The sequence below is a fragment of the Phyllostomus discolor genome, chromosome 8 (genome assembly GCF_004126475.2).
Source record: "Phyllostomus discolor isolate MPI-MPIP mPhyDis1 chromosome 8, mPhyDis1.pri.v3, whole genome shotgun sequence".
In the NCBI taxonomy this organism is placed as follows: Eukaryota; Metazoa; Chordata; class Mammalia; order Chiroptera; family Phyllostomidae; genus Phyllostomus; species Phyllostomus discolor.
This window is the reverse complement of record NC_040910.2, coordinates 19,676,878-19,696,780: the sequence shown is the minus strand read 5'-3', so window position 1 is coordinate 19,696,780 and position 19,903 is coordinate 19,676,878. Positions and strand designations below refer to the sequence as shown.

The 19,903-nt window shown below is 37.6% G+C and overlaps 1 protein-coding gene across 6 annotated transcripts in view; it reads right to left on the bottom strand.

Moving 5' to 3' along the window:
* The window catches only part of ARFIP1 (ADP ribosylation factor interacting protein 1), a 78,839-nt gene that overhangs the window by 32,880 nt on the left and 26,056 nt on the right, over positions 1-19,903 (bottom strand). For 4 of the 6 annotated variants that reach the window (XM_036031910.1, XM_036031909.1, XM_036031908.1 and 1 more), the window contains 3 exons: positions 13,544-13,652; positions 9,440-9,535; positions 7,545-7,657 (listed from right to left, as the gene is read on the bottom strand). In XM_036031910.1, coding sequence (XP_035887803.1) covers positions 7,545-7,657; positions 9,440-9,535; positions 13,544-13,652 — 318 coding nt within the window. The remainder of the gene's footprint in view (positions 1-7,544; positions 7,658-9,439; positions 9,536-13,543; positions 13,653-19,903) is intronic. The other 2 variants (XM_036031911.1, XM_036031912.1) reach the window with 1 other exon arrangement.

The window sequence follows — 19,903 nt, the reverse complement described above, 5'->3', positions numbered from 1 at the left end:
AATACATTCTTTATTCTCATGAATCAAGAATCTTTATGAATAGATTGTTTTCAAAATGTTCTTTTTTAAGAAAGTAGAGAAATTATCTATATAGAATATGAGGGGAAAGGTGAGAGGCCAAATCACAGAAGGGAGATAAAACTGTTTCTATGGAAAACACACCAACAAATCCACGTGGAAGATGAAGACCACATCAAGAGAAAAGTTTAACTGCAGATGTAACTTCAATGAGGAAAAACATCAACAAAAATAACATCTGAGATGGTAATGAGATAAAGGAGATATACCATGCATGCCCTCTGTTCACTCACACCAGGATTTCCCCCAAGCACTATTAGTAGAAATAGTCACTGAAGGAGTTTGATAAACTAGGTAAGACAAAAGAAATGTTTACTGTTAGTCAGACTGCCCGTTTTTCCCCCAGAGAAGTAACAGTTATAAGCAGACAGTAGGGTCAAAGGTTTAATGAGGAAATGTTTTTTGTTTCCAGGAAGCTACGGCAGTGGGAATAGTAAGGCAATAGTGAATATGAGGCATATTCAGATAAATCTGAATGTCCTGGTATGTACTAAAATTAAAATGCAAAATTGGAGAGCTGTATATATTATACATTAAGTTTAAAACAGGGAAGAAGGCAGTTCTTTACCCATCTTCAAAGTCCCTGAAGATACAGATGATTTAACAATGAGATGGCAGCCCTATTTGGTTTTCCATACTTATTAATTAAGAATTAATTTTGCCTGGCTGGTGTAGCTCAGTGGATTGAGCGCAGGCTGGGAACCAAAGTGTCCCAGGTTCGATTCCCAGCCAGGGTACATTCCGGGGTTGCAGGCCATAACCCCCAGCAACTGCACATTGATGTCTCTCGCTCTCTTTCTCTCCCTCCCTCCCTCCCTCCCCTTTCTAAAAATAAATAAATAAAATCTTTAAAAAAGAGCCTTCTTTAAAAAAAAATTAATTTTGAAGATAATAGGGCAATTAAAGGAAAGTTAAAGGGGCAAGAAGCAGCAGAAGCAGATTACTGCTCCATGTAGACCTTCAACTTGGAAGAAATGAGAGTAAAGTAACAGGATGGTGTACAGAAAGTCACATATCACTGTCACACAGTCATGAATTTTGTAAGAGAGATATTGTATACCCTGAGTATTTAAATAGCACCAAGAGCTTTTTTGTAATGCCAAAAAAAATGAATAAAAACATTTAAATACAAGGAAAATAATAATTTCATGGCAACAGTTTGATAGATTTTTTAAAAGATTTTATTTAATTTTTTAGAGAGGGGAAAGGAGAAAGAGAAGGAGAGAAACATCAGTGTGTGGTTGCCTCTTGTGTACCCCCTCCTGGGGGCCTGGCCTGCAACCCAGGCATGTACCCTGACTGGGAATTGAACCAGCAACCCTTTGGTTCACAGGCTGGTACTCAACCACTGAGCCACACCAGCCAGGGCCAATTTGATAGATTTCTGAAAAGTCATTAAGGATGAAGGATAGGGGAGAGAGCATAAAAGGAAATGTTAGAAACTTAATAGGGGAAATAGGTCAATCAGTAAATGAATAAAGCAATAGGACAAGAAAAATAGGAATAAAAATTTAAAATATATTGGCTTAGGGATAACAAAGATTAATTTGATAAAGATGTAAATATTGATGGCAAAGTCTTAAAGACATTAAAAAGCACTTAATGTTTGGAAAAGATGCCGAATAGCTCTCAGTAAAACCAAGGTTATTCTTGAAAAGAATAAGGACTTCTAAAAGTACTCTATTCCATATTAGGAAAATACAAAAACAAGCCAAAGAGATAAACCAGAGCTCATTATTGATTAACGATTCCTGCAGATGAAAATAAATAAGAAAATAAATAAAATTTGAATTAAAATTTGTGGGTAAAATCAGGTAGATTAGAATAATATTTCAAGAGATGGGTTCAAGGCCTAAACTTAAAACTATTCCTATTATGTATTTGGTTTCAATCATCAGACTGGTTTTGGAGCCTAAATTAACAACCAATAAAGGAAGTGCTAAATATTCTTTGAGGAGAAGCCTTAAAGTGTTTTCTAGATAACAGAAACAGAAGAAATTAAAGGTAGAAATCATGAAGAAGCTGAAGTCCAAGAAAGAGAAGATCAAAGTCATAGCCACAGTCAAGTTACTCAAGAGTAAGATGAATAAGAAGCACACTCCTAAATCAATCAAATCAGAATTAATAATTACGGATTATCTAAATGACAACGAATGCCCTACATTAGCTCACAATTTGGATAGAAAAGGTAAAAAAGGCACAGGAAGGGAGTCATGTAGACCCAATAAGAACATTACACTTTGAGGCTCTTTTAGATGAGAAGCACCTGCCAGCACAGACACATTAGGCTACAAATTCCATTAAAATCATTTCTGAACTTTCTTTTTCTCTTTGACTTAGAGTGAAATATCTAATTAAGCATTGATGAAAAAAATTTTCAGTAAAAAATAAAGTGATCACTCTAAGGAGAATGATAACTCCTTCACATAGTTATTATGCCACGTGTATAACATTTTTAAAGATTTGTCATTTGCATTAACACAAATTTTAAGGAAGGCTGAATGTGATAGATAAATATGGAATCTTAATAATGATTCAACTGAGGTTATACATTATTGAGGTAAAAGACAGAAGAAAAGGAACAGATAAAGAAAATACACATATAACAGAAAAAAAAGATAAGGAACAAGGACAGCAGTGTGGCTCAGTGGACTGAGTAGCAGCCCTGAGAACCAAAAGGTCATGGTTTGATTCCCAGTCAGGGCACATGCCTGGGTTGCAGGCCAGGTCCCCTGTAGGGGGTGTGTGAGAGGCAACCACACACTGATGTTTCTCTCTTTCTCCCTCCCTTCCTCTCTCTCTGAAAACAAATAAATAAAATCTTTTTTAAAAAAGATAAGGAACAAGGACAAACTAAATGACACACGAGAGGAAGAACCAAATAAACAAAATCTTAAACTTTGTTATTACTAGCATTTGACTCAGAAATAAGACCTGTATTCCTTAGGTTCAAAGTGTGTGGACATAGAATGTTTCCAGTTAAGAGGCAAATTTCATAAATAAATGCACAGAGGGATGGGTAAATAAATTTAGTAAGTAAGTGAATGAAGCTAAGTCTAGTATGAAAGATAAACAAGTGAAATGAAAGTGAGCCTAAAGGGGAATTTCAAGCAGCAGGCAACAATAGCTCCATGAACAAAATTTAGAGGCGTGAGAAGGCACAGTTTGTTGAGGAAGTCTCTGGGCAAGTTGGTGGGGATCAGAGGACCCATGGGTGGAAGAGCAGCAGGAGAAGAAGGTGGAAGGGCAGATGGGGGTCAGATTCCTGCCATTGTAAAGACCGTGGAGATCGACGGATGGGTTTTAAACAAGAGTGAACCACACAGGCAGAGTTGCACATGTAGTCCAAAAGAATCTGTTAAGAATCTATTACAGTAACGTTCGAGAGTGATAAAGGCATGAATGAACTATGGCTGGGAAGGCTAGAATGCAGAAAAAGGAATTAAGTCGAAAAATATTAAAGAGGCAGAATTCATCTGACGGCTAGCTAGGTGTATCAAATCAGTGGGAAGATGAAGTGGAATCTGAGTATCTGAGTGCACTGCCGTGATGTGAGGGAACACAAAGGGAAAACAACACACGAAATGGGAGAAGCCATACCCTTGAGAACAAAAGCGGCAGTGATTGAACAGAATGTCCCGAATGAGAACAGTGTTAAGTAGGAGTCAATTTTTGGCAACTACTACTGGCATTTCTCATTTTTCCATGTTAAAATAATTTTTGTTTTTTGATTACAGTTGACATAATTAATTTCAAGTGTACACGCCCCAGTAATTAGACATTACATAACTTACAAAGTCATCATCCTGATAAATCTCATACCCATCTAACACCATATACAGTTATGAGAATATTACTGACTATATTCTCAATGTTATTCTGAAACAACCAATTCGTACTTCTTAATCCTTTCACCTTTCCCCCACCCATCAAGCCCCCTCCCATCCGGCAACCATCAAAATGTTCTCTATATCTATGAGTCTGTTTCTGTTCCACTTATTCATTTATTTTGTTTTTTAGATTCAACTGTTGATAGAGATGCATTTATTGTCCTTTCATTATTCATATTTTTGATCTTTTTCTTCTTCCTGTTCTTCTTAAAGATGACAGGTTTGGTGGTGATGAATTCATTTTTTTTTCTTTTTGTCAGTCCTTCAGTTCTAAATGATAGCTTTGCTGGGTACAATAATTTTGCTTGTAGGTCCTTCCTCTTTATCACTTTGAGTATTTGTTGCCACTCCTTTCTGACCTGAAAAGTTTCTGTTGAGAAATCAGCTGACAGTCACAGGAGCTAACTGCTTTTCTTTTGCTGCTTTTAAGATTCTGTAACCTTTGATTCTTTTAACCTTTGATACTTTAATTATGACATGTGGGCTTTTTTAGGTTCATCTTGCTTAGGACTCTCTGTGCCTCCTGAACTTGTATGCCTATTTCCTTCACCAGGTTAGGGAAGTTTTCTGTCATTTTTTCAAACAGGTTTGCAATTTCTTGCTCTCTTCTCCCAGCATACCCACGATGTGAATGTTGGTATGCTTGAAGTTAGCCCAGAGGCTCCTTACACTATCCTCATTTTTTTTGGATTCTTTTTTCTTTTTGTTGTTCTGATTGGGTGTTTTTTGTTTCATTACATTACAAATCACTGATTTGATTCTTGGCTTTATCTACTGTACCACTGATTCCCTATAAATTATTATTAATTTCAGTTAGTGCATCCTTCATTTCTGACTGGTCCTTTTTTATGCTGAAGTTCTTTCTAAGTTCATTTAGCATCCTTATAACCAGTGTTTGGAATTCTGCATCTAGCAGACTGCTTATTTCCATTTTGCTTAGTTCTTTTCTAGAGTTTTGTTCTGCTCTTTCATTTGGGATATATTTCTTTGTCTATTCATTTTGGCAACCACCATGTGCTTGTTTCTATGTATTAGGTAGAGCCTCTATCTCTCTGGGCTTGGTAGAGTGGCCCAATGTGTAGATGCCTTCCCTGTAGGGTCCAGTGGCACAGCCTTCCTGATCACCCAAGCTGGGCACAAGAGTTACACCTCCTCATGTGGACTGTGTACACCCTTTTGTAGTTGAGCCTTAATTGCTGTTGGCATGTCAATGGGAGGGATTTACCTCTAGGCCAATCAGCTGCAAGGATTGGCTGCAACCACCAACCTCTGGCCACCGTGGAAGATCAATTATGCAGGGGCCCACCCCACAGAGCAAGTCTCTGGTGCCCGCTGAGTCCCCCGTGAGTGTGAAGCTCGTGGAGGGGGTTGGGTGAAGATGCTTCAATGTAGTCTGAAGGAGTCTGCTGGATGCAATGGCTCTGGGACCTCGAGGGAAGTGCAGGCCAAGTCAGCTGCTACCTGGGTTCTGCCTGGGGCCACCCAGCAGGAGGTAGAAAGTGATCTGCAGATGACTGCTACTTGCCCTGGGGTTGGAGTGCCCAGGTAAGGCTGCGAACCAAGGCTGGCTGTTGTTAGTGCAGGCTGGGGCCACTTAGTGAGAGGTACAGGGCATGCTGAGGCCAGATACCGCTTATTTGAGAGATTTTAGGAAAATCTGAAGCATGAGCCAAGACAGGCCATTAGTGTGGAAAAGCCACTGGAAACAGCTTGGGTGGGTCTGAAAGCTGGGTAGGGCAAGACAAACAGGACAAGCCAGGTTGATGGAATCTCAGACATGGTGCCTGTCTACTGGCTCTGTGGGGAAGGGTTCATCAAAGGAACAATGGCCTCTGCAAGCGCTTCTATCCCAGAGAAAGCTGTCCACCCTCTCACCCCCAGCTCTTGCCCTGATGCTAGACAATTCCATTCCTCCTATGTCTCTAGTGCCCTTCAAGTGCTGTCCCAGAGCTGGAGCTCAGAGGGAGTGAGTAATTCAATGTGTGGGCCCTTTAAGAGGAACTGCCTGGGATTCTAGGAGCATTCCATCTCCTTCAGCCTCAATCCTCACTGGTTTTTACAGCCAGAAGTTATGGGAATTTCTCTTTCTGGCACTGGAATCCTGGGATGGGGGACCTGGTATGTTGCTGGAATTCCCTGCTCCTCAGAGGGGAGTGCTATAGCTGAGATATCCCTCCCAATTTTCCTCCTCCACACAGGGGTGTGGCACCAGCCTGTTCTGCATCTCCGCCCCTTCTACCAGCCTCGTAGTGGCTGCTTCTTTAATTCTCTAGTTCAGCCAAACATCAGGAGGTTCTCAATAGTGGTTGTTCTGCAGTTTAGCCGTAATTCTGATGTCATTATGGAAGGAGATGAGTACTGTGTTTACCTCTGCGTTTCTCCGTTCTACATCGACATGAGCTAAGTAATTTTTGGAAAGATTCATGTGGGATGTTTCAGGGCACTTTTACCTTAAGAAAATCTGTACTTTTGTAGAGGTTTTGGATATTTTAACTAAAAGAATAAATTCACTTCTGTATTACTCTTGAAAACATACATAAGAGAGATGTGCTCTGTATAAAAACACAGACAATTCCTGATTTATGAAGACCCACAGCTCACAAAGATAGAAAGCATTATGGCTAATGCTGTAACCTGAGTCTCTAGGGTTTTCATCCACTTAACTACTCTACAATTTCTACTGTCTTGTCCTTATTAAGAATCAAAGATAATAAATGAATTTGGGGCTTGAGCTCTTTGTAATACATCAAATATAGTATGGATTAATTGGCTTATTTGCTTAATGGAGAGCCTAAGAAAAATAGCCACCAATTATATACTATGAGGCAATTCAACTAACAACGTTAATAAACTATTGAAATCCAACTCATCTGCAACATGGTGCAATCTGTATAGTGAATGCTTAGTTATTACAATACGATCAGAGGGGTGTGAAAAACTAACATACGTCTCTTGACATTTGTTGGTATAAAGCAGTGATTTTCAACTGGTGTGTGGCAAGAATTTTTGAAACATGCAACATCTGACATTTAGTCATGGCATGGGCCTTTTCCCCCTTAGATTGTCAAATAAAAAAACAACAGCCAACACAACAATAGTCATCTGGAGTGAATGAATCAAAATTACACCTATTTTTTTGTCAGATTGGCAAAAAATACATATTTTTGTTACGCCGCGGAATTTTAATAGTTAGTTTGTGTGTGTCTTGAGAAGAGAAAAGCTGAAACTCACTGACAGAAAGTATCAGAAGGACGGCTATAGGGACAAACACATCTATAGCAGTTCTGCAGCTAAATGTATTCCGAGGCAATATATTCCTTCTTCAATTATATGTTATTTATCAATTAATAAGCACTTTAGTAGCTTTTTAAAAACCCTCTTCCTACTGGCTTTTTAAATTGCATTTTTGTAAGAATCAATAATAAAACAAAATGCTTCATTTACTAATTGTATTTTCACATTTTAGATGGCCTTGTGCCCTTATGTGTCCATATAATTGCAAAATAATAATTTGAGTAACATACGAATAGAAGCTCTTTGAGCCAGTTAGGGTGGAAACATTAAACAAGTACAAACCTTGTAGGTGTTTAGACTCCATTTTCTAACAAGTTCTAACTTTTCCATTGCAGGATTTTTAATTTCGTCTGCTAGAACAACTGGTCCACTTTTTGTCTGTGCTCTCTGGCCACCTGCACGATCATAAACACAAAAGATAAAAACACAAACCAGATAAAGACAAGTGGGGAAAGAAAACAAAACACTGAGGCTGTTCAAATTAAACTACTCATGCATTTAAAAAATGAAAAGGTTCCCACAAAGTGAAGGAATACAACTTCCTGGAATCATTGAAGAAAATTTCCTAAATTTAAAAAGTATTTCCATTAAGCAGAAATGCCATGTGATTTGTCTTCTTAAAAAAAAAATGCTGCAATCAGCCTTGTTTTCTAAACAAGTGCTGATTACTTGAAGAACAATAAATATTTCCACAATTAACCTTATACGCTTTGATCCTAAGAAACCGTGTCAGGAAAATCTGAAAGGCCACACACTCCTGTGCAGGGATTTCCCTTCGCTGTACTATGTACTGCACTTTCACCTAACAACAGCAGAATGTTCCCATAATTTTGGAGGATTTAAAAATACAATTCAAATTTCAAACAGTCATTAAAAATATTTTACCACCAGTACGAAAGGCTGGGTTAAGACAAGACCTACATTGTACCTCCTCTCTTAAAAGATCCAGCTCAAAAAAAGCTGTAATTAATAAAGGCAGTATGATGCCCTGACATAAAAACAGCTCTACAGCTACGTAGTTCCTAACAGTAAAATGTTTTTTACAGAAGAAAATATTTAATAAACACTTGTGATATTAATGACTTGGGATAGAAACTTTATAATAATTTTAAAAGGATAATGAAATAAGAAGAGAGCCCTGGTAGAGCTTAATGGATTGAGTGCTGGCCTGCGAGCCAAGGGGTCACTGGTTCAATTCCCAGTTGGGGCACGTGCCTGCATTAGGGGCCAGATCAGGTCCCCAGTGGGGGCCGTGTGAGAGGCAACCACACATTGATGTTTCTCTCCCTCTCTTTCTCCCTCCTTTCCCCTCTGTCTAAAATAAATAAATAAAATCTTTTAAAAAAGAAAAAAAAAAAAGAAATAAGAAGAGAAAAAGTACTAACAAATGGTTTTAAAAAGTTGGCAAAAATTTCTTTTCTCGCTCCTACAGCCAGATCAGCCTTTACCACAGTTGTACCATAATCTAAATAAAAAATTATATACATATAAAACAAAACACATTAAAAAATTTACAAAATTCTCAAAGGAAAAAAATACAAAATGTTGATGTTTCATATTAAAAGAAATTCAGAGTTCAGTTTTTTCCTATTTTTATAATCCAGTGATATTGAAGTGCAGAGGTAAATTCAATGCAAAGAAATGGAGTTTCTCCCAAGCAATTCTCATTGGACAGAATTGGTAAATTTCATAGTATTTTGTTACAGTCTGCTATTTGTAAGCTGAGGTTGAAAACAGGGAGACACAACCTTTTCCACATGACCCATTCCAAACAATGAACCACCCAACCGTTGAAGGCTCCTTCCTCGTTCGACTGAAAACAGAGAGCAGAGCTGCAAAGCCGAGAGTTAGGATCAAATAAGTGAACCTACATTTCCCAGAACAAAGAAAGGATGATTTAGAAAGATTAAAAATTTACCATGTTTTTAAATCTTAAAGTGAATTAAATTTCAAGTCTGAGATACAGTTAATAAAGATAAGTATGGCTAGAAAGATAAGTATGGCTAGAAAGATCATTTCCCTTATTATTACAAAAAGAGAAAAAAGAAGCAGCAGCCACTAAAAAAGCCAGAATAACACACACCTAAGAATATAAAGCAAGTGATTATGAAATTGAGTAAATTAGTTTAGCTACAGCAGTAGCAAGAAGGCCTTTATCCAATCAGTGCGGTGAATACCTGCGGGAACAATTACATCACTTTCTTGCTGAGCCAGTTGACTAGCTGCAACCCTGCTAGGAGACATAACAGATGGCAATGGTGGTGCTGAGGAACCTGAAAAGGGTAGACATTTAACTGTGAAAATCTTTTCCCTCCTCCACATATTGTACATTTTGAATATAGGTTTACTGACATTGCCTTTAAAATATTCAAAAACTAGGATTAAAAACTGGAATTAATATGGTTGAATTCTTGTATAAATTTTCCATCACATTCTTAAGACCAAACAGAACACATGACCATAAGAAGAAACTTGGCAAGAGCATGTCTAAACAGGACTTTACGTAGACTCTGCTACGTTAACATCGATTACTAGAATGTGATTAAAGCGCTATAGTTGAATTATTTAAAGATTAAGTAAATATTTTATAACTTGCTACTCTTACATATGAAAAAAAGCTCAAGTAGAAATCCAAATGGCATGTAATACTGTACAAAATTTATAATTACAATTTACAGAAATGTGAATGAATCATAGCCTTCAAAGGACACTGTAGCCACAACTTTCAAATCATAAATCAAATGTAACACAGTGTAGGTCACATTACCATTCATACTATGGATGTAAGGGACCTATCAACTATATCACCTGGAAGCCCATTAGGAATGCAAAATTCTCTGTCCCTTAATTCTACGGAGCTTAATAAGGCCCTGACACTTAAACACATGAAAACCTTAATTTGGACTGCACCTAACATTTAAAATCCAAACATGCGATAGACCTAAATACAATGGTGTCACTTTTCATAGTGAGGAATACCTGTCTCTTTAAGTCTGTTAAACCATAAAATTTAAAACTGGAAGGGATGAGGGAATCACCTAGTCAGACATTGAACTGTAAGAGAAACAAGGCCCGGCGAGGTTAAAACAGCTTCTTATTAGAGCCTCAGACGTTCTGAATCCACGCCAAAACACGCTCATTATTAAGTCTGATACAGAAAACACCAATCCATAAGTTACTCGTTGAGGTGGAACACACTTGACCAGGTTTCCCAGGTTACCATTTTAAACAAAGGCAGTGTCACTACTGTCCAAGGCACAGGGATTTCTATTATTTCAGTGTTAAATAAGAACGACCACTGCACTTCCGTTTCTTGATGAGTCCAGGAACGGAGCTGTTATTCTAGTTACTACTGTTTGTTAATCTTGTATAAGGAATGATCCCATGAGATAACGTGAGATCTGTTTAATACATGTAACCAGTGATAAAGAACTTGCCAGACTAAAATAGAAAAAGATAAAGTGTTGAGGAAACTAGTCCTTCCAGTGTTCTGCTTTGTTTGTTTGCTTTACTTTCAAGGGTAATTATCACTTCTGTGTATCTTCAACCCTATAAATCACTAATTTAGACTAGTTACTAAAATCATTCACTAATACCCAATAAAAATAACTCTTAAAAGTCTAAGATATTTCTAATTGACTATATTCAGGGTATTACCTGTTTCATCTCAATAAGAGAAATCTAGGATATGAATATATGTATACAATGATCAAGACCCCATTACAACAGCCCTGACTGGTGTAGCTCAGTGGGTTGGGCATCGTACCACAAACGGAAAGGTCGCCAGTTTGATTCCCAGTCAGGGCACATGCCTGGGCTGTGGGCCAGGTCCCCTGCTGGGGGAGCAGGAGAGGCAACCAATAGATGCTTCTCTTGCACACCCATGTTTCTCTCCCTTTACTTCTCCCTCCCTTCCCCTCTCTCTAAAAAATAAATAAATATATATTTTTAAAAATCATTAAAACAAAACTTGGGTACCAAGCAATCTTACTTCACTCTTATGAGCTTTGATTTAATCATGGTTTCTACTAATAATGAATGATTCCACAACACATGTGTTAGGCAGATTTCAATATTTGTTTCTGTTAGGCTGAATTTAAGTATAGTTTCTTCTAAATTTGCTCTAGAGATGAAAAAGTAAATGGCTAATCCTCTTCTGCAGTAACTGTTCAAGCACTGGTCATTTGGAAGTCACCCATTATTTTTACAGGGCGCTAACACGGCCCCAACTCCTTTCACGTTTTCCCCTCGGACCTATTGCCTCAATTTCAACCATACTGCTTTCTCTCATGTTCACCCAATGTACCCCTAGATGCCTTAAAGCAACGACACTTTAAACCAACTTTCCAATAAATGCTTAGTTAATCTGAGTATGGCAGAATGATTCTCTTTTTAATAGACTGATTAAAAATGCAGTTTGTGTTAAAAAATGTTTTATAAATTCAATTCAAAGACACACAAATTACTGCCAATTATCATGAAACATATTTTTATTCCAATTTGAAGGAAATGGATGTATCTATAAGTAAGTGAAAATAATTGGCATTCTCAGGCTCATGTATAGCAGTTTATATTGGATAGTTGATTTCAATTATTGTACAATATAATTCCACTTAAGGGGAAGAAGATTAAACCAATGTCAGCTAAATAATTTCATTGAAAATACTTAAAATGTCTTAATAATAAAAGTATTTTTATTCTATATTGATATTTAAATTTGGAAATTGGTGATTGATCCGAAAATGGTGATGTCACACTATACAAAGTGAGCCTTGTATCTTCAAGCACTCAATTTTGTTCACTCAAATACAGAATACTATTATCTGCAAGAGGGCCACAGACTGCCAAGGGATGGAGATAACCCTTTTGCATTTGTGAAGTTATAATGTAGTTATTAAAATTAATATACTTCAGTATTCTATAATCTACAGCTACTAATTTAGCTATAGCTGTCAAGAAAATCCATTTTTTACATCAAATGTTTATATGGTTTTATTTTCTTTCGCTTATGTGAAAACAAAAAACACTTTTAAAAGGTTGTTAATAGGCAACCTTAAAAAGGGGGCAAGAGCATTAAAAAGGGGGCAACTTTGTCCTTTATACTGAAATAAACATATACATGGGATATGTGCGGAAGAGCTGATGTAGCAGGTCCAACTGCTTATTCTTAAAGAACCAATAAGACCGGCCCTTGGGTGATGTCTGGAAACTTAAATTTTGGTGGGACTCTCCCCATTCCTAGAATGATAAGACAGGCTCACCGTGCCTAACCTGTTCTCTGAAGAGTGTGGTCTACGCTAAATACCTGCCTTCCCTCTGGAATCTTAGTACACGCTGGGCAGAGGATGTCCATGTGAACATTCTCCAATGAGAACCCTGGTTAGCCACATTTCACACATTTGTCACAATTCTGCCGGGGTGGGGGAGGGTGATTAAGCACGTCCTGTGTGTCTAAACTGGAAGAAGACCCTCTCAAGCTTATGCCTACTTCCCCCCAGACTGCACCTCAGGTATCCTTTACCTTTGCTAAGTGTGCTTGGTATACTTCTGCTGAAGTAATCACAGCAGTGAGTATGACTACATATCACAGGTGGCAAACACAGGCCTGCAGGCCAAATCCGGCCCTCCACCTTGTTTTATAACGCCTAGCACCTTGTTTCTACCCAGTGGCAGTGCCAAGCTCCTTGCCCCTGGCTCCTTGCCCCTGGAGTAGTTACATGTATACAGTCTTAAAATTACATTCAGTCCTTTGAAGGCAACCTCGAGGCTGAAGTGGCCCCTGGTGAAAATGAGTTTGACACCTCTGCTACATATACTGAGTCCTGTGAGTCCTCTTCGCAGATTACTAAATATGCTGGTGGTCTTAGAGACCTCCTATAGAGCATATATAGTCAGAAAAGTAAGTTTTGTTTTCCAATGCTTTGAAATAGGAAGTATGTATTCATACAAATCAGTACTGACTTATGGCTATAAATTTTGTGGTTACTAGATAAAATCATTTAAATTTGTATTATTATTTAATTCTTGAGTTTTTATTTCAGTATTTTAAAACCAATTTCTATATAATAATCAGTGAAATTATGTACACTGATCTATTTACATGAAGAAGACTACTGAAACAATTCTTAAATCATTTAAATTGAAGAGAAAAGATTATGTTTATAATTGGTGTTTTATCACTGAATTAGAGGGCTCAATTCTTATGCTTTATTAATAAAGGTAGCATTTGATGAACTCCCATCATCCACCCCACCCATCTTTAAAAACATATGGGCTCTTACCTTGAAATGCTCCTGCTTCAACAACCCCCTCTTTGGTACTGTCAAAGCCATGAGATGTAATTTGGGTTTCTGAGAGACCAAGTCCAGCTGGTAATGAACGCTTCAAATCCTTAGCAACATTTGAATAAAAGAGAAAATCTTTGTAAAAAAAAAAACCTCACATCACATTAACAGTTCAGGATAAGTGTGTCCGTTTAATCACATCTTAAACTATTTTTTCCTCTAATATATAGTATTTCCTTATGCCGTCACAGCATTCTATAATGATGTACAATGGCAGCAAACTCAGCAAGATTTGCTACTAAGAGGTACGGGGTACATCAAATGCAAAATACTTTCACTATTCTAGAACAAAAAAGCAGGTAGATATTAAAATTCAAATTTCTCATCTATTGATACATCAGGAAAATCATTTTAAAGAACAGAATTAAGATGGCTAAAAAGCCGTATCTAATATTAAAAAACTGACAGATGTGTAATATAATCATAATGAGCCTGGCTAATGATCAGTATAAACAAATCATCCACTTGCAATATTGATTTCCCTTTTATTTTAAGGTTAGCTCAGTAAACAGGGCTTCTCTGAATTCGGTAAGAATGAGATAAATTCAAAGGCTCTTTAAATTTACATTAAGTAAACTTGCTTACAGTTGGAACTTGACCTAAGAAATGTAATAGTCGACGTTCAGCCTTAGACACAGAGAGCACACACGCGTCTGCACCAGGAAACACAGATTGTCAATTACAAGTCCTTTCACTTGGCTATGAGGAATTATCTAATTTTCATAATCAGAGTCTTCTTACCTTTTAGTGCACCATGAACTTGTCACTATTGTGGAAAACCAATAGGATCTACAATAATAACAAGTTAGGATGCACTAAAAGATAAATGTCTTTAAAACCCTTTCCTAATACTTTACCCTACCACACATAATGTAGTTACAACTTGAAAACTCAGAACTAACACTTTGAGTTTTCTAATTTGCAAATTTAAAGCTTAATACATATATATAGTCTCTCATAATTGACAAATGTTTAGAGGGCTTTTCTTGAGAAGCTCATTAATTTTGCCTAGGCAATTACTTGATTGGGATGGTGGGCCCTAAATAACTAATGAGATCAATTCTCAGGTGATTTATCAAACAGCATCTGACACACGTGACGTTCTCTCCTGGGTACACTTGCAACCCCCAGTGCAGGGCACTCCTGCTCTTCCTCCGAGGGCATCTGACAGGTCCTACTGTCTCCTTTGCCGATCCCTCATCTCCTCACCCTCCAAATCCTGCAGTGCCCCAGGGTTCCATCAGAGGACTCGATCTCCTAGACTCATGTTTTGGGTGATCATATTGTTTCTTCTGGCTTTGTGTTTTACCTGGGTCTCCCTTTTAACTAATATGTCTAATCACACACCTGTCATTTCCACTTGGATTTCACAGAAGCATCTCAAACTTTATGTCCCAAACTGATTGATTATATACTAAACCCACACCACCCGAAAAGAGGGAAAAAAACCAAATAACCTCTAGCTTTTATTCCTTCCAGTTAATGGCATCTCTATTACCAAAATATTAGTCAAAAATCGCAGGACTTATTTTTCACTCTTCTTTTTCTCTCATACCCACATCCAAACCATTGTCAGATGCTATTAGATCTGGATCAAATCAATTCTCCCCACCTCCACTGATACCACCCTGGTTTAAGCTAGCATCCTATTTCACCCAGATAATTCCAAGAGACTCCCAACTGGCCTTCTTGCTTCTGTCCATGACACCAGCCTCTAACTCCACGCATCAACCAAAGTTAACCCCTACACCAATCTCCAATAGCCCCAATCTCGTGTGACACAAAACCCAGTCTCGAAGGGCTACATGATTCGACTGCACCTCCTCCTAGCTTCTCAGGCTTGCAGTCACAGTTTCTTCAAAAAGAATAAACCTACCTCTATTTCAGGGCCTTAGTACTTACTATATTTTCTTTCTGGAATGCTCTTCTACCAGAAGTCCACAGGACTGCTCCTTTAGCCAGAGAGGCTTTCCCTCAACGTGTAAAACAGCAGCTCCCACAGCATCTGCACTGGCATTCCCTGCTTTGTTTGCCCTGTTTATTCTTCTCACAGCAGTTACCACCAAGTAACATAGTCTGCATAGATCTGTTTACTTTTGTCTCCCCTCTCCACACTGTAAGCTTCACGAGAGCAAGAAGGTCACCTATTTTGTTTACTGCTATATATTTAACACCTTTAAGTAGTGCCTGAGATATAGTAGCTGCTCAATAAGTATTTGTTGAGTGAACTAAGGACTTATGACTCAACACCATTAGATTAAGAAGTTGCCACAGCAATAGTTTATTTTGAAATTTAATGAGTATTTGCTTAATCCTACTATATGCTAGACTTTCTGGGAAAAGAAAAAAAAGTGTCTTGTCTCTCCTGACTGGAGAGACAAGATATACAAACATTAACATAAAAGTTGACATTAGTACCAAAGACAATAACCATCAGAGGAGTTCAGAACAGGGACTAAGTCCATGAGAACTAAATGGGAAAGACAAAAGTACTGCTTGAGCTCTGAAACAAGGACGTGTTTACAGAGGGAACCCACATTTAGTGAGCACGGGCTTCCCGGCGGCCACTGCTCCAGACACGACAGACTGGCGCAGTGTAGGAAACAAGGTCTGCCCGCGGCACACTCACCTGGGGGTGGAGAGAGGAGACTGACGCAAATCAATGGGTAATGACACATCAGGTGACTAAAGTGCTGGAAGTAAGTAGTAAGTACTTACTATAAGGTGTTTTGTTTTTTTTAAGGCAGGATAATAGGGATACAGAGTGATGGGCAAAGAGTGCTACTTCAGGTGGGGTACTCCGGGAAGGTCTCTGAGGAGGTAAAATGTGGGCAGGATCCTGACCAAGTGAGGGAGTGAACCATGTGCCTTTGTGGGGAAGGAGCAAGGACTTAAAAGGTAACAGTGATGGTGTACTTCTCAACTGAATGACGGACAAGTAGTATTCACTGTAAATGCACTTCACTGATATATGATTCACGTGTCGTAAAACTCATTTACAGAGTTGTACAGCCATCACCACCAATTTTAGAACATTTTCATCATCGCCGAAAACAAACTTTGCAGCCATTAGAAGCCACTTCCCGTTCCTACCTTTCTCCAGCCTCTGAGAACCACTAATCTACTTTCTGTTTCTATGGGCTTCTTTACTCTGGACAGTCATATAAATGAAATCATACAGTATGAGTCTTACAGCATACTGGGTTCAAGGTTTATTCATATTGTGGCACATGTCAGTAGTCCATTTCTTTTTATGGCTGAATGATATTCCATTGTATGGATATAGCACACTTTGTTTACCCATTCATCAGCTGATGGATCATCACTTGGATTGTTTCCACGTTTTGACTGTTATGAGTAATGTTGCTATGAACGTCAGGTGTACATGTTTGTGGCTGACTTGTACGGTAATTCTATGTTTACCTTTTGAGGAATTGTCTGTTTTCCAAAATGGCTACACCATTTTACATGCACTGTGCATGAGGGTTGTAATGTCCCCATATCCTTACCAACGCTTACTATCTTTTTAATTATAGCCATCCTAGAAGTAGTATCTCAATGCAGTGTTGATTTGCATTTCCCTGAAGACCAATGATGCTCAGCATCTTTTCACGTTCTTATTGGCCATTTGTGTATCTTCCTGGGAGAAATGTGTCTATTCAAATATTTGGCTTTAGTTTTGGTTGGGTCATTTGTCATTTGACTGTTGAGATGTAAGGAACAAATACTTTATCATACATATGACTTGTTACTTTTTTCTGCAGGATGCCTTTTCACTTTCTTCTTCATGGTATTCTTAGAAGCACAAAAGTTTTATGAGTTGATAACATCCAATTTATCTATTTTTTGTTGTTTGTGCTTTCCGTGTCATATGTAAGAAACTCAAGGGTCTAATCCAAGGTCGTTAAGATTCACATTTATGCTTCTCTTCTAAGAATTTTGTAATTTTAGTGCTTAACATTTAAATCTTTGATCCATTTTGAGTTAATTTTTTTAAGATTTTATTTTATTTACTTTTAGACAGAGGGAAAGAGAGAAAGGGAGGGAGGGAAACCTCAATGTGTGGTTGCCTCTCACACGCCCCCCAAGTGGGGACCTGGACTGTACCCCAGGCAAGTGCCCTGACTGGGAACCAAACCAGCGACCCTCTGGTATGCAGGCCAGTGCTTAATCCACTAAGATCCACTAAGCCACAATATTCAGGGCTTGAGTTAATTTTTGAGTATGGTGTGAGGTTTGGGTCCATCTTCATTCTGGACATGTGGGTAGCAAATTGTTGCAGCACCATTTGTTGAAGACTATACTTTCCATATTGAAAATTATCTCAGCACCCTTGTTAGAGCTCAACTGAACATAAACGTAAGGGGCTATTTCTGTCCTCTCAAATTTTGTTTCATTGATCTATATGTCTTCCTTATGCCAGTACCACACTGTTTTGATTATTACAGCTTTGTAGAAGTTTTAAAATCAAAAGTAGTGCATCCTACAACTCTGTTCTTTATTCTGGATCCATTCAATTTACATATAATCAGTTTGTCAATTTCTACAAAAAAGCCAAATGGGATTTTAATAGAGATTCTGCTGAATCTGACCAATTTGGGAAACACTGCCACCTTAACAAATTAAGTCTTCTGATCCACGAACATGAGATGTAGTCTTTCCATTTATTTAGATTTTCTTTAACTTCTTTCGATAATGTGCTATAGATTTCAGTTCTAAAGTCTTGCACATTTTCCTGAGTATATTCTTATTTTTGCTGCTACTGTAAATGTAATTGTTTTCTTAATCTTATTTTTAGACTAGTTATTCCTAGTATATAAAAATAAAATTGAGTTTTGCTATTACTCTTATATTCCACAACTTTGTTGAACTCATTAGTTCTCAATACAAACAACATGCAAAGGGCACAGACGTCCAAGACAGCTATGTTTACTATATTCTTGAAACTCGCCTGAGAGAACAATACTCATTTGAATCATCTGCCCTGTCACAAAAATGTGTACATTTCCAGAAAAGATACATAGTAGTAGCAGTATTGGAAAGAAGGAAATTAGTAATAGGTTAAACAGTAAATACAATGGTTATCTCTGATTACCTACGATTTCAAAAAGTTACAGGGACACCTTCCATCTTGCCGTACATGGCCTCCATAAAAAACAACTTCCACTTGTCCGAGGATATTACATCTCACCCAGTGGTTTTCCAGGGGTCCTTAATTCAACAAACAAAAGTGCTTCCAGAAAAACACCCATGTTCTTTATGTAGAGCAGGCATAAAATTTGAAAAGCACTAAGGCCTCCCTATGCCTAAACTGTTTCAAACAGAAGGAGTTTAACTCAAAGTGGCACAAATGGATCCATTCATATCCTGAACTGAATTACCATTTTGATAGTGGTCTGGGAGCTAAGTGAAGCACCAAATGACATGTGCAATATGAGAGGAATGTATGCCTTGCAGATAACAGTATTTCACCAACCTACTGACTATTTTCTCACTAAATATATATTCTCTAAGTAATGTAATTAAGTCTCCTAGTGCACAAGTTAAAATGTGCCTTTATATATTAACCCTTAAATTTTTTTTGAAGCATCTCAATCATAAGGCTGTGCCGAGCTTAGTAACATTTTAAATATCTGTTCCTGCATTCACTCCTATAGTTTCTGGAATACATTTGAGAGACAAAGAGTCCATTTATAACCAATAACATAAAATCCCTTATTTGAATTTTTATGTCACAGACATTCAACTCAAAATTTAAGGCTTTGCAAAGCTGTGTTTAACTGTATAGTAAAATGGACTAAACCTGAATTTGAAATTAACTTTTTATTCCAGCTATGAAGGTGGTGCCACAGTATTTAATAGTTTTAAAAAATAATTTTTCAAATAATTAAGCTAAAACAAAATATAATGCTTTTGGCAAAAGAGTTTCATGTATATTTTAAGTCCTTTTCTAAGGATACAAAATAACATTTTGTAGTTAACAACTTTCATAAAGCTGTGAGAGGTGCTCATTTTCAACCAAAATAACTTGCCTCCATTTTGCATATCTTAACTGAGGTTAAGAACAAAAGTGAGGTTAAGAAAAATGTTAAGTTTAGAATTTATGATTTAGCATGATAATCTACTTTTGAACTAGTCAGTGCAAGACCAACACATAAAGAACACAAAATGTTCAGCAAATCTGCTTGAAAATACACATCCTTAAGAAGATGCACAACACTATAATAGATAAGCAGAACTAGTTAATTTTCCCCTTTAGCTTAGGGTGAGGAGAAATCTTGAATGAAAGAGTGGTTC